Source organism: Phocoena phocoena, chromosome 10, assembly GCF_963924675.1.
Source record: "Phocoena phocoena chromosome 10, mPhoPho1.1, whole genome shotgun sequence".
NCBI lineage: Eukaryota > Metazoa > Chordata > Mammalia > Artiodactyla > Phocoenidae > Phocoena > Phocoena phocoena.
In genome coordinates this window covers 30,987,149-31,000,862 of record NC_089228.1, presented here as the reverse complement: position 1 = coordinate 31,000,862, position 13,714 = coordinate 30,987,149, and the positions used below count along the sequence as shown (strand labels likewise).

Below are 13,714 nucleotides of genomic sequence, written 5' to 3'. Positions count from 1 at the left end.
GCTAGGCCCTGAGGATGTAATTTTAATTTTATTTGGAATTAATTTTTATCTTAGCAATAGAAACTACCCAACTTGGCTAAAGAGCATTCCTTTCTCCACATGGGGAAGGTTGAACATTACATGATTATATCCATTACATTGTAGGCTGCTCTTAGGTCCGTTTTAAAGTTTATGACTGACTTAACAAAGCAATGTTGAACTATCTCAATAAAGCTGTAAAAAAAATTAAAAAAAAATACTGAGAAGCTTTACAAACTCATAGAAAAAGAGAACAGATTTGTGGTCCCCAGAGGTGGGGAGGGGGGTGGTGAAGGGGAAGTGGAAGAAGGCTGTCAAAAGGTATAAACTCACAGCTGTAAGATGAGTAATATAAATAAGTACTAGAGATGTAGTATACAACATGATAACTGTAATTAACACTTCTGTATGTTAAAAAAAAAAAAGCAATACTGAAGAATTCTAACAGTATACAAGACTTTGGCGTCTTCACTGCACTAGAGAAAGGCTGGAACCCAGGTCAGCCTCTTTCTATTAACTGTGCAGACTGCTGTATTTAAGAGCACACATCCTGCCAGCTGGACTCATCTGGTGCCCCCCAGCCTCTTAGCATCCTGCCTGTTCAGGGAGGCCGTGTGTAGAATTCAACCAGTCTCCTGCCTTCTTATGTGCTCTTTGTTCCTCTCCAAAGGCAAAACCAAAAGACCCATTCCTAAGGAAGTACTGCAACCCTAAGAAGATTCAAGGCCTTGAACTTCAGCAAATAAAAACATATGGGCGGCAAATATTAGAGGTAAGAGTTATTAAATTTTGGTGTAAGTTGCATTGGAATTTCACCCAGCCTCACCATACTCTTTTGGGAAAGTTCTCAGGCAATATCCAAAGTAGTTTAAGTTGTCTGATGGCTTATAAACTGGTGACATTGTCATATTTTATCCCAAAAAGCAAATATTTGAGACTAAGGCAGTAATTTAGATCAACAAAGTTCCAAAAGCTTAGCTATTGGAAATTCCTAAGTTAGTGTCTGATTTAAGAACTTTATTGTGTGAGTACCAACTTTTGTGTTATTTTTGGTTGATCTTTATCTTGGTGCCAAGATAACACAGCTATCTTGTTTAGTTTTTTTCTAGGAATCTCCCCAGTGACCAGTTTGGTTTTGTTTCAAAATATATTGACTGAAAAAGCAAAGTTTAACCTGTCTTGTATCTGAACGAGTTGGGGGTGGGGAATGTGACCTCTACCTATTTTTTAATAGGTACTAAAGTTTCTCCATGACAAGGGATTCCCTTATGGGCATCTTCATGCTTCCAACGTGATGCTGGAAGGGGACGCTTGCCGGCTGCTGGACCTTGAGAATTCCTTGTTGGGCCTTCCTTCCTTCTACCGATCTTATTTCTCACAATTCAGGAAAATCAATGTAAGTTGCTGAAAGTCATGAAACAGCAGGTTTATATTTAGGTATAAATTATCCCCATGGCAGGATGCATGATCTGCCACTGTAAGAGATATGCACTAAGCAGTGACAGGTACAGTTGGGGTAGGCATACCTGTTGGTGCTGTTCTCCCACAGCACTGCTGTTTCTCCAAGAGGCTAGTTGAGGTGGTAGCTGGGACAAGGAGGGCATAGAACCAGTGACTGGAATACCATGGAGGGTAGGACCAAGACCTTTGGTCAGTGCAATGCTTTGTGAGCTTTTACAAAAGTCTTTGGAATTGGGTCATCACTACCAGTTGTGAGTGGGGTTGCCCCTGGGCCATGTTTCCTAGTGGAAGCCCAGGGCAGGAGGCTTGGGATTCACAAAGCCAAAGCAAAGACCAAATACGCCGCTGCTCTCTTTTCTTCTGCAGACATTGGAGAGTGTGGACGTCCACTGCTTTGGCCACTTACTGTATGAAATGACTTACGGACGACCGCCAGACTCAGTGCCTGTAGACTCCTTCCCTCCTGCACCGTCTATGGCTGTGGGTCAGTATGGGGTGTGGAGGGGGCTTCTGGGCCCTTGTAATGTGCAGAGCTACTCACCCTCTTTCCAGAGTCCAGGGAAGACCCAGAGGAAGTTGCTACGTTCCACAGCCAGAAAGTCTTACTCGTATAAAAGTAATTTGAGTGACTTCCTTAAATGCATTTCCCTGAAAATTCATATAGCTTGTCTATTTGTCAGGCTACCTGAAACCTCAGGGGACATTTTATAACATGCATTAGAATTTTGGAGGCCAGAGAATATGAAGAGAAGTATGGCCAGACTGAGTCTGATACAGAAGCAGGAGCCAGGAGCAGGAAAGTTGCAGCCAGTCTTGTGGACTCAGGCAGGTGTCAGGAGTCAGACCAAGGCTGGAGAGAGACCTGCAAGGACAGCCACAGGCTAGACACATGGTAGAGGAGAGCCTGGCAAGCCCAGGGCTAGGAAAGGCAGACAGGAATGCAGATACCTGGCACCAGGATCCAGGAGCTCTTCTAGCATTACTGAGGGGGCTGAAGCGAGTGCGGGGATGGGTGGGCACCTGTAAGAAGAAGGGATGTGGGGACTGATGCAGAGTCATCCAGGGACCCTTTCATCCCCTCCACAGCCAGCTCAGAACTCACTGCCAGAGCAGAGGGAGCGGAGGGCAGGGCAGGTCTTGGACCACTGTGCCTTCCAGGCATGCGGGGCAACCCTCCACCAGTGTTAGTTTTGTATCAAATGAGGTGGTTCCAGAGAACAGGCCCCGAGACTTCTTTGGGTTGAGTTTGAACAGAACAGCTGACACTGAACAGTTACCTGCAAGTAGAAAAGTCTGGCTGCTTTTGTTTACATCATCCAGGGTGTGGGATGGTGCAATACTAACAGTTGGCATTTCCTGTAATGGTTTTGACTAAAAGCAGGCAAGCAGAGAAATGTCGCTCAGGTTCAGAATTTTACTTCTGTGTAGTGTTTACTTCTCTTTTCAGAGAGCAAACATATTTAGGGATGATATCTTGAATCCCTCCTCCAGTTATCTCTGGAATATATTTAGCTTTCTGTCAGCATGTGGTTCCTGAACCATTTCTTTTGAGGCGTCAGTAGTGTCAGTGTTGCCAGCATCCCCCTCCCCGGCACGTATGCCATCTGTCTGTGCGTGAAGAGTTTTGACACTGTCCTGATCAGCCCGCAGACAGTTGTTGCAAAGCGGTGTCAAACTTTTCATCACCAAGTGGATTTGCCAGCATGTTCTGTGGAACTAAACTGTGTATCTGTTCATTTCAAGTGGCCGTGTTGGAGTCTACGCTGTCTTGTGAAGCCTGTAAAAATGGCATGCCCACCGTCTCCCGGCTCTTACAGATGCCGTAAGTCAATCCCACACCTTGGCTGTAACCCTCCTAACCGTGTTGACCACTAGCCCAAGCGTCTGGTCCCGGTAGAGACTCAACAGCGTCCCCGCAGAGTCACCGTGGCCTGCTTGCTGGCGGTCACTTGCCGCATGATGTCCTGACCTTTCCTTGTGACCTCTCTGCACCATAGCCTGACTGCTGTCTCTTCACATCAATATCATCTTCACATGTGTCTCTCCCTGTCCATGTTGGCTTTGTATACGTGGACTTCCCGCTTGGGAGGTACTGAAGGGGGGCCACCCTGTTTCAGTGCACCGCGTGGCCCACGGCTGTGGCTGCTTCACTAGCCCCTGGCTGGGGAGGTTCTGGCCTCTCGGAGGAGGGCAGCGTGGCTCTGGCCTCCCCTGCGCTTGTTTGTTCATTTCCTCACTGGGTAACACATATCTAACGTCTGACGTGTACCAGGCACTGTGCTGGGGCGTAGAGCTCAGGAGACATTCTCCTTTAAACAGGGTTATGAATAGTCAATTGAGGTGGGTGAAATGGTGCTTTGGGGCCTTTCCTTTAGGTATGTTTTCTATTCCTTCATGGAAAGGCAGCAGGGTGGTTAAGAAGCATGTGTCTGAGGTTAGACAGACCTGGGGGTGGGCCCAGCCTTACCACTTCTACCTGGGTGACCTTGGGCAGGTTTCCTAACCTCTGGAAGCTGAGTTTCCCCATCTGTAAATGGGGACAATAATAGCCCCCGCCCCCCGCCAGAGGGCTGTTGGGAGGATTTATTGCAGTGATTCCTAGTACAGTGCCAGTTACTAAAGCACAGCTTATTCAGTGTTAGTTATGCTTACTATTGATTCAGCTTATACTCTGTGCCTTTCGACTCACCCAGTGCTGTGTAAACAGGTGTATTTGGGAAACAATTGTATGGGGAAATAAGGCAGGACAGCTTGAGGTACATACAGCCCGAGGTCAGAGGAGGCGGTGATAACTTCAGATTCCTCGTGTTAGGGAAAGTCTACTCCAGCTCCGGCGCCGTCCTAGGCCCTGGGGAGGCTGTGATGGACAGAGCGGCCCAAGCCCCCCCCACGTGGATGTGACTTCCTAATGTTTGACTGACACTGGTGCCTCCCTCCCCAAACCAGCCACCATTAATAACAGTGTAAACGTGGAAAAATAGATCTAGTCAGGGAAACAAAACAATTTTCACACACACTTTTAGAACATATGCATTTGTAGTTAGGGAACAGCTTGTATCCATGTTAATTTACTTGGGTTTGTAGTCGCACCCCCTGCTCCAAAGCTCTTACATTTTTCTCCCAGTCTTCCAGTTCTAAAGTGAAGCCAGATAATTTTTCTTCACTTAAGTCTTTCTACCGTGTGGGCTTCAGCCTTGAGACAGCACTTGGAGAGGTGTGAACTCTGTTCAGTTCAAAACGTGTTGTCTGGAAATAAGTGGACCCTCGGCCTTGAAGGGGAGAGTTCTGTCTCCACCTCCAGGCCACCCAGGGAGTGCTGTGGGGAAAAGTTAACCCTGTCACTTGTACTTGTGATGTAGTTCCTGTTTTTTAAAAAGGGGGACTCCGTTCAAGGAAAGACTTACTTAGAGCCTTTTGGGCACTGCCCAGACAACCATTTAAATTCTCTGACCTGTTTTAGCCAAAACAGTTCAGAATTCCTCATGCTATTGTTTTTAATAACACACTTTTGGCCCTCCCTGGTGGCACAGTGGTTGAGAATCCGCCTGCCAATGCAGGGGACACGGGTTCGAGCCCTGGTCCGGGAGGATCCCTCATGCCGCGGAGCAACTAGGCCCGTGTGCCACAACTGCTGAGCCTGTGCTCTAGAGCCTGCGACCCACAGCTACTGAGCCTGCGTGCCACAACTACTGAAGCCCGTGAGCCTAGAGCCCGTGCTCTGCAACAAGAAAAGCCACCGCAATGAGAAGCCTGCGCACCTCAACAAAGAGTAGCCCCTGCTTGCCACAACTAGAGAAAGCCCGCGCGCAGCAATGAAGACCCAACACAGCAAAAAATAAATAAATAAAATAAATTTATTTAAAAAAAAAATTGCTCCCTTTATAAAAACAAAAAACACACTTTTGAAGAGAAAATTGATATTTTCCCAGAGCTGCTATTTCTTTTTAAGAGAGCATGCGAAACACTACTTTCCTTAGAAGAAAATTATTTTCTTGTTGGATTCCAATGAGAACAATTCCTTTTTTACTTACTCTCATGTTTTTATTATATTGAGCTCTAGAATAAATTTTGTCCTCCTCTGGGGCAAAAAAAAAAAGGAAAGCCAATTATTCTGTTTAGAAATATCTACTGCATATATTATTTGCAATATAATATAAATACAATAAATAATGTGCAGATTTCTTTTCAAAACGTAAATTAATTCACTATGTAGCGTGAGAAGACTGTCACCCCCTCAGTGGGGAAATCAGCTCCCCTACACGGCTGGGAGAGCTCCAAGATGGTAGGGAGTGGCAGGTTTCTGGAGGTCACCTTGGGTGGCCTGGAAACTCCTTTGTGTTTGATAAACACGAGATGGTGTATTGGCCCGGGGCCAGGGGATGTTGTGGGGGACTTGATGGGCAAAAGATGTCTCATTCTGCTTTGATCCTGTTCTGGGAGTGCACCTGGTTTAAGAAAGATATTTTTGTTTGTTTCTTTTCTTTACAGATTATTCAGTGATGTTCTGCTAACTACTTCCGAAAAGCCACAGTTTAAGGTAAAGCAAATTATATCATTTCTTGGTTTGTGACATGAATGTGTACTTGGAAAGTTAGCGCTTTTTTAATCAAAAAAAGAAGGTACAGTATTTGTAAGTGTGGACTGGAAAAACACACACTTAAGAGCGTTTTTATTTGGGGACCTTACTGAGGACAGTAGCCGGGAGACAGCCTCTCAGATAGCTCTAAGGAACTATGAAGAGGCAGGGGAGGGGCCAGGATATATGAACTTTTTGCTGGGAAAAAACATGTAGTCAAGCATAAAAAGATTACTGCTAATCACAGAAGACAGACATCTGAAGTTAATGATTTTAGTGTTTTTCTATGTATGAAAGATGCCAAGAATCTGGGGTCATTGAAATTTTTCCTGAGATAGGCATCTTAACTCCCTAGGGTCCTGTATATCCAAAGCACAGAATGCTTCCTGTTTTTCTCCACCCTGAATTCCCCCCAGCGTGAACCTTCGGGGGGCAATTGCAATATGTTGCAGCTTAATCCTTGTGGAACGGGAATGGCCAGCAGCCTTCTTTATTTTACATAAAGAAAAATTGCAAATAATCTAAATATCCTATAATGAGGGAATTGCTTAATAATTTAAGTACATGTATTGGATTAAATATGTTTTACCTAATAAAAGTAAAATTTATAAAGACATTGTAGTAGCCTGGAAAATGATTATTATTTGGGCTAAGGGAAAAAAACAGGATATAAAATACAGTGTGTAAAAAAAAAATACCTCTGTCTAGAATAAGGACTGGAAGGAAGTATCCTGGGAAGTGGCAGTGTTATGTGGTGTTATGCAAAGAGCAGGGGCTTTGGAACAAACGTATGGACATCAAGGGGGGAAGCGGGGGTGGCATGAGTTAGGAGATTGGGATTGACATGTATACACTAATATGTATAAGATAGATAGCTAATGAGAACCTGCTGTATAGCACAGGGAACTCCACTTCGCTGTACAATAGAAACTAACCCAACATTGTAAAACAACTGTATCCCAATTTTAAAAAAGGAAAAAAAAAAAAAAAGAGCAGGGGCTTTGGAACTCCCCCAGACCAGGTTGATGCCTTGCTTTGCTTTCATGATACCAGCCATTTATCTAAGGCAGGGTTTCTCAGCCCTGACCTTTGACACTTTGGACCAGGTAGCTGTTCTTTGTTGCCGGGGCTCTGCTGTGCGTTGTGGGGTGTTGAGCGGCACCCCTGGCCTGTACCCACTAGATACAAGCAGTACTCTCATCCCACCCCACAACTGTGTGACCGTGAAAACTGCTTCCAGATGCAGCCAACTGTCCCCTAGGGAGGGGCCGGGGGCAAAATCACCCTCATTTGAGAGCCACTCATATATGGGCAAGGACCTATTCTTTGGGTCTACGTTTACTCGTTGTGTAGAGTTGGTGAGTAAAACTTGTCTGTTGTCACTGGACAACTGAGATGATCCCTGAGAACGCCTAGTTCAGGGCTGGGCGCTCACTGTTAGCATTGTTTTGGGTAGTGAGATGAAGGGTATTTCTCTTTCTCCTCTCTCTATTCCCCCAAAACCTGTAAAACTCTTTACGAAGAAATTACATTTGGGGGGAGAAAAAACGAAAGAAAACCCCAAACAAGGTGGGGTCAGAAGATTTATAGGCAAGGGAGAAGCTTTCCTCTGTCCTGTTTTGCCAGTTAGAGGAGTTCTGACAATAATAGCTTCTTTGGATCTGATGTAGGAAAAATAAAAACCTTTAAATTCATGTCTTTGTTACTGAAACTCTTCAGGAAATGCATTCAGCCTTGTAAATAAATATGCTCTCCTCAACCCTAGTAGTCCAGCCCAGGGGTTATCATCAGCCCTTGTTCTTCCTCCAAGCCAGAGAGCCTGCAGCAAAGACACTGTGATCTTAAAAACCAGTGTATGTCTGTTTTCTTTCTGGAAAGATACACAAGAGACTGGTGATGTTGGCTGCCTCCATGGTGGGGGCCTAGGTGGGATGTTTTTTACTGTGGATATACCCTTTTTATGCCTTCTGAGTTTTGAACCATATCACTGTGTATTACCTACTCAAAACTTTTTTAAACTTAAAAATTTTTTTAATATTCATTTTATTTATTTATTTGGTTTTGCCTGCATCGGATCTTAGTTGTGGCGCTCAGGCTCTTCGTTGTGGCGTGCAAGGCTTCTCTCTAGTTGTGGCACACAGGTTCCAGAGCGCATGGGCTCTGTAGTTTGTGGCACACAGGCTCTCTAGTTGAGGCACGCGGGCTCAGTAGTTGCCCCGCAGCATGTGGGGTGGTAGTTCCCCGACCAGGGATCGAACCTGCATCCTCTGCACTGGAAGGCAGATTAACCACTGGACCACCAGTGAAGTTCCCTAAACTTAAATTTTTAGAAGAATAGTAGAGACAAAAAGTTGAATGTGGTCTGGGTGTCTGTTTTCTAGGCCTGAACTCCTCATGGTTTGAAAAACTAATAAATTAAGAAATGACAAGCTCAGAACCACACTAAGCTTTTGTTAATAGCATCTTCCAGTAGGAAAAAACTTAATCTTGTGAAATTCAGAAAATAGGTCTTAAGAAAGAAAGGGAGGGAGGGAGGGAGGGAGAGAGGGGGGAAATAAGTCTTTCACAGAGAAAATCCCTCTGAAGTTATAGAATATTATAATTACTTGAATTTGTGTGTGTTTCAATAAGCTTTATATATTTTTTTGTTTTTAGTTATGATAAAAACATCATGTAAAATGTATCCTCTTAGCCATTTTTAAGTGTACAGCTCAGTGGTGTGAAGTGTATTCACATTGTCGTGTAACAGATCTCTGGAACTTTTTCATCTTGCAAACTGAAACTCAAGAACCACCTTAAGTACAACTCCCAATTTTTCCACCCCCAGCCCTTTGGCAAACACATTTTACCTTTTAGATATCTCATATAAGTGGAATCATACAGGATTTGTCCTTTTGTGACAGGCTTATCTCACCCAGTGTAATGTCCTCAAGGTTCATCCATGTTATAAGCATGTGACAGTATTTCTTTCCTTTTTAAGACTGAATAATATTCCCCTGTGTGTATATACCACATTTTATTTATCCATTCATCTATCAATGGACATGTAGGTTTCTTCCATCCCTTGGCTATTGTGAATAATGCGTCAATGAACATGGGGCATGCTTTGATATCCTGCTTTCAGTTCTTTTGGGTATATACCCAGAAGTAGGATTGCTGGATCATATGGTAATTCTATTTTTAGATTTTTTTGAGGAACTTCTATACTGTTTTCCATAGCTGCTGTGCCATTTTACATTCCCACCATTAGTGTACAATTTTTTCCATCCTCACCAACATTTGTTATTTTCTGTTTTTTTGATAGTTACCATCCTAATATGTGAGGTTATATCTCATTGTGGTTTTGGTTTGCATTTCTCTCATGATTGGAGTTATTGATCATTTTCCATATGCTTGTTGGCCATTTGTGTATCTTCATTGGAGAAGTGTCTGTTTAGGTCCTTTGCCACTTTTTCCTTTGATTTTCTGCTCTTTATTTATTTATCTTTTCAGGTTTATTGTGGCATAATCCATTTTTGGTGACAAGTCCATTTTTTAATTGATTACTTATGTTTTTGAGTTGTAGGAGTTCTTTATATATTCTGGATATTAACCCCTTAACAGATGTATGATTTCCATTTATTTTCTCCTATTCCGTAGGTTGCCTTTTCACTCTGTTGATTGTTTCCTTTGATGTTCAGAAGTTTTAAGCTTGATTTAAGCTTGATGCAGTCGCATTTGTCTATTTTGGCTTTTGTTGCCTGTGCTTTTGGTGTCCTGTCCAAGAAATTATTGCCAAATCCATTATCACAAAGCTTTCTCCCTGTTTTCTTCTAAAGTTTTATGTTTTTAGGTCTTAGGTTTAGGTCTTTAATCCAATTTTGAGTTAATTTTTGCATACAGTGTAAGGTAGGGGTCCAGCTTCATTCTTTTGCATGTAGATATCCAGTTCTACCAGCACCATTTATTGAAGAAACTGTCGTTTTCCCACTGTGTGCTTTTGGCATGAGGGTTAATTTCTGGGCTCTCTGTTTGTTCCATTGGTCTGTCTTTATTGCCAGTATCACACTGTTTTCTGTAGCTTTGTAACACATTTTGAAATCAGGGAGCGTGAGGCCTCCAGTTTCCATCTTCTTTTTCAGGATTGTTTTGGTAATTTGGGGTTCCTTGAGAATAACTTGAAATACTTGAAACATACCTCATGCTTATTTATGTGTTAGTTTTATATATTTATTGCTAAAACATGCTAATGAGGTGAGTGTGTTTGGGGATACCAGAAGTGGCCAGGATAGGAGTCAAGTGGACAGCTTGTAACTGATTTCATTCCAGGTGTCCTCTTCCTTGACTAGCAACTGTTTTTTATTCAGACTGGGACTTGAGAGACTCTCCAGCTATTTTACTCAATAGATTATATACTTTCTCTTCTTTCAGATCCCCACAAAGTTAAAAGAGGCATTGAGAATTGCCAAAGAATGTATAGAAAAGAGGCTAATTGAAGAACAGAAACAGGTAAGTTGCTAATAGTTCCTCATTGCCTTTTGATCTTTTAGTGTCCCCATCCTCTGCTGTGGTCATCACAGTGATTTACTTGTAACTGAGTGTTCATTCCATAAACAGTTCTTGCATACTTGCTCTGGACCAGGCTCCATGTTCAATGCTGTGAGACAGCCGAGTACTTCGCAGTCCTACCCTCAAGGAGCTCAGCCTGTGGGGGAAACAAACATGTCCACAAAGAGCAGTCCTCCTTTATGATCAGGACAGACTGGGTGGTGGTGGGGCATACATGCTCCATGCTCTAAAGGTGCTGGGGACCACACTCATTTTCCGTAAGAGAGAGAAAGGCAGGAAGGAACTCGGGGAGACAGAAAGGTCTTCATCTGCTGGCACACTCTTCTCCCAGACATGCAGACCCAAGCTTGGAGGCAGACAGGCTGAGCAAGGAAAGATTTTTCATCCAAGTGATTTGATTTGGCAAAACATGTTAAGAGATTTTCATTAGTGTAGGATATGCTTACAGTTGTGGTGAATTGTGGTCTCTTAAAGATCCACCAGCATCGAAGACTGACGAGAGCTCAGTCTCACCATGGATCCGAAGAAGAAAGAAAAAAGAGGAAGATCTTAGCTCGAAAGGTAAGTCCGGTGTCTCTCTGAATTCTTTCTTGCGAATTCCTGACTAGATGTGAAGAAAGTTCTAGGTTAATGGTGCCCATTTAGTTAATGACAGATTCTGTGCTTTATCTCCATGAAAGCTAAAACCATTTCCAGATGACTGGTTTGCAGCTTCTGAAAGAAAAGCCATATAATATCAGCAGAGAAATGGACCATAGAGCTTCCTGGCTTGCTGGGCTGATTATGGCCTTAATGTAATCGTGGGGAATGACTGGCCTGAGAGAGTGAACTCAGCATTCTTGGTTTTATTTCTCCCTTTAGTTTTGGCTTGTGGCTTCTTCACTGTATTCAGTTATGAGGCCAAATATGACTTTGTGTGTAGCTAGTCTAACTATGCCTGGAAAATGTTTTTATTCTGGTATGTTTATTCTTCGCTTTTCCCCCTCTATTTTTTATTTTTAAAGAAGTCAAAACGATCTGCTGTTGAAAATAGTGAAGAGCATTCAGCAAAATACAGCAACTCCAATAATTCAGGTAACTGGTTATAGGTTGTAGTGGGGCCAGGCCAATAATTCAGGTAACTGGTTATAGGTTGTAGTGGGGCCCAGGTCCCAAAGGTTAGGACCAGGAGTCAAGGGTTCTTGGGTTCTCCTGGGCAGTGTGGTGACCAGTGCAGAGAACAAAAGAACTCTGTCCCCAGGGAAGGATTGCCACAGCATTCGGAGGCTCACAGGACTCAAGTGCTAGAAGGCACCTCAGAGCTTACTGGGTAACCAGCCTCCTCACTGATGGCAGCATCAGCCCTGGAAGAAAAACCCACCCAACTTACAATGCAAGGCCTCCTGTGTATCAGCAGAGCCTATAGGAACTGAAATGGCCCTAAATCCCGCCCTCTGCTTGGTGCCCACGTGGCAGAAGGATATGCCCTCCTGCATCAAGGAGAGGCCTCTGTAGTGTGTGGAGATCGCAAAAAGCCACATTCCAGGAGGGCCAAGATGGCACAGAGTGCAGTGTCATGAGTTAGCCATCCTTGCTGTCACTCCTGGATGCCCCTTGCCCAGCCCTCCTGGCTTTGGGCCTTAATGTCCCCATCTTTGGAAATCAGATCAAGTGATCCCTTGGGACCTTCTAGTTCTTCTGTCTTATGGTCTGTGAAGTACAGTTCCACATAGAGAAGGGAAGATTTCATCCTAACAGGGGCAGCTTTGGTTTAGCCCTGGAGGGCCAAAGGAAGAGGAGTGTTTTTTTAGGTTGAGGGATAGCTGCATATACTTCCAGGCAAGATAAGGACCAAGTAGAGATGGAGAAGTTGAAGATGCAAAAGAGAGAGTGATTGTTGCAGGGAGTGAGGGGGCTGAGGGTCAAAAGGTTAGCATCCAGAGCCCAGCTGTCAGTCTCAGCCTTGGAGGAAACCCATCCATCCCTTCCTGGTGTCAGGAGCCAGGAGGGGTAGGTGAAGAGTTAGAGGTGTTTAAAAGTGGAAGGAAGGGAGGAAATTGAGGGTATTCACAGCTCATGCCTTCTCAGGTCTTCTCAGGGAAGTCAGTGAGGAAGACATCTGCCAGGGGCAAGAGAAGAAGAAGTGAGGGGTTCGCAAGACCTGAAGGCTGGTCTAGCCATAGCCAGAGAATGCAGGCAGTGTGGTTAGAGCTGAAATTGGAAGAGTTGGGATGGAAGAAGATCATAGACTCCAGAGGGAGGGTGGGAATCGTGCCCGCACCACTGCTTGGAGAGCCAAGCCAGAGACGGGCCCTGGAGGGAAGAGCTAGGAGGGAAGAGAAGGAGGGGAGGCTCCAGGCCCTGAAGGTCCCTGGGAGGACCAAGGCAGGCTCCCTGGGGATGGAGGCTAGGAGAGGAGAAGGGGCTGGAGGCTGTTGTGGCCGGTGGGTAGTTTCAGAGTTGGAGGTCTGTTTTCTCCATGGTTGATGGGATGGACATAGGCCAGTCATTGTCATCACTAGGCTGAGACTCATGTCTCCAACTAGCCTGTCACCCTGGCAGGCACTCTGTCTGGCATCTTTTTTTTTTTTTGCGGTACGCGGGCCTCTCACTGCTGTGGCCTCTCCCGTTGGGGAGCACAGGCTCCGGATGCGCAGGCTCAGCGGCCATGGCTCACGGGCCCAGCCGCTCCGCGGCATGTGGAATCCTCCTGGACCAGTGCACGAACCCGCGTCCCCTGCATTGGCAGGCGGACTCTCAACCACTGCGCCACCAGGGAAGCCCCATCTACTTCTTTATAAAGCAGAGAAAGCCTGACTTGGTATACTCCACCTTCCTGAGGCCCTGCCTGCCTGAAAGGCTCTTTGCCAGATGCAGCTGGATGGGACGCCAAGGACTCCCAGACACCACCTCAGGGAGTTTAGGAAAGCAAAGTAGCAGTTGATGGAAATGTATAGATCATCTCCAGACCCCACTGGAATCACAAATTCAAGCCTTCTCCCCCTTAAAATCTGTGTTAGCACTACAAGCAGTATGACATCAGGATGGGTTGAATTTCACCATCTTTTTCAGTGAAATGGCTCTCCCTTTTATAGGGAGGCGAGAGGATGTTGCAGATGGTGGAAGGGTGTT

At 44.7% G+C, this 13,714-nt stretch overlaps 1 protein-coding gene across 22 annotated transcripts in view; it reads left to right on the top strand.

The window, feature by feature from the left end:
* Positions 1–13,714, top strand: part of PXK (PX domain containing serine/threonine kinase like) — a 75,085-nt gene that overhangs the window by 48,559 nt on the left and 12,812 nt on the right. For all 22 annotated transcript variants that reach the window (XM_065884943.1, XM_065884952.1, XM_065884949.1 and 19 more), the window contains 8 exons: positions 689–790; positions 1,253–1,414; positions 1,846–1,963; positions 3,223–3,301; positions 5,968–6,016; positions 10,466–10,543; positions 11,078–11,164; positions 11,608–11,677. In XM_065884943.1, coding sequence (XP_065741015.1) covers positions 689–790; positions 1,253–1,414; positions 1,846–1,963; positions 3,223–3,301; positions 5,968–6,016; positions 10,466–10,543; positions 11,078–11,164; positions 11,608–11,677 — 745 coding nt within the window. The remainder of the gene's footprint in view (positions 1–688; positions 791–1,252; positions 1,415–1,845; positions 1,964–3,222; positions 3,302–5,967; positions 6,017–10,465; positions 10,544–11,077; positions 11,165–11,607; positions 11,678–13,714) is intronic.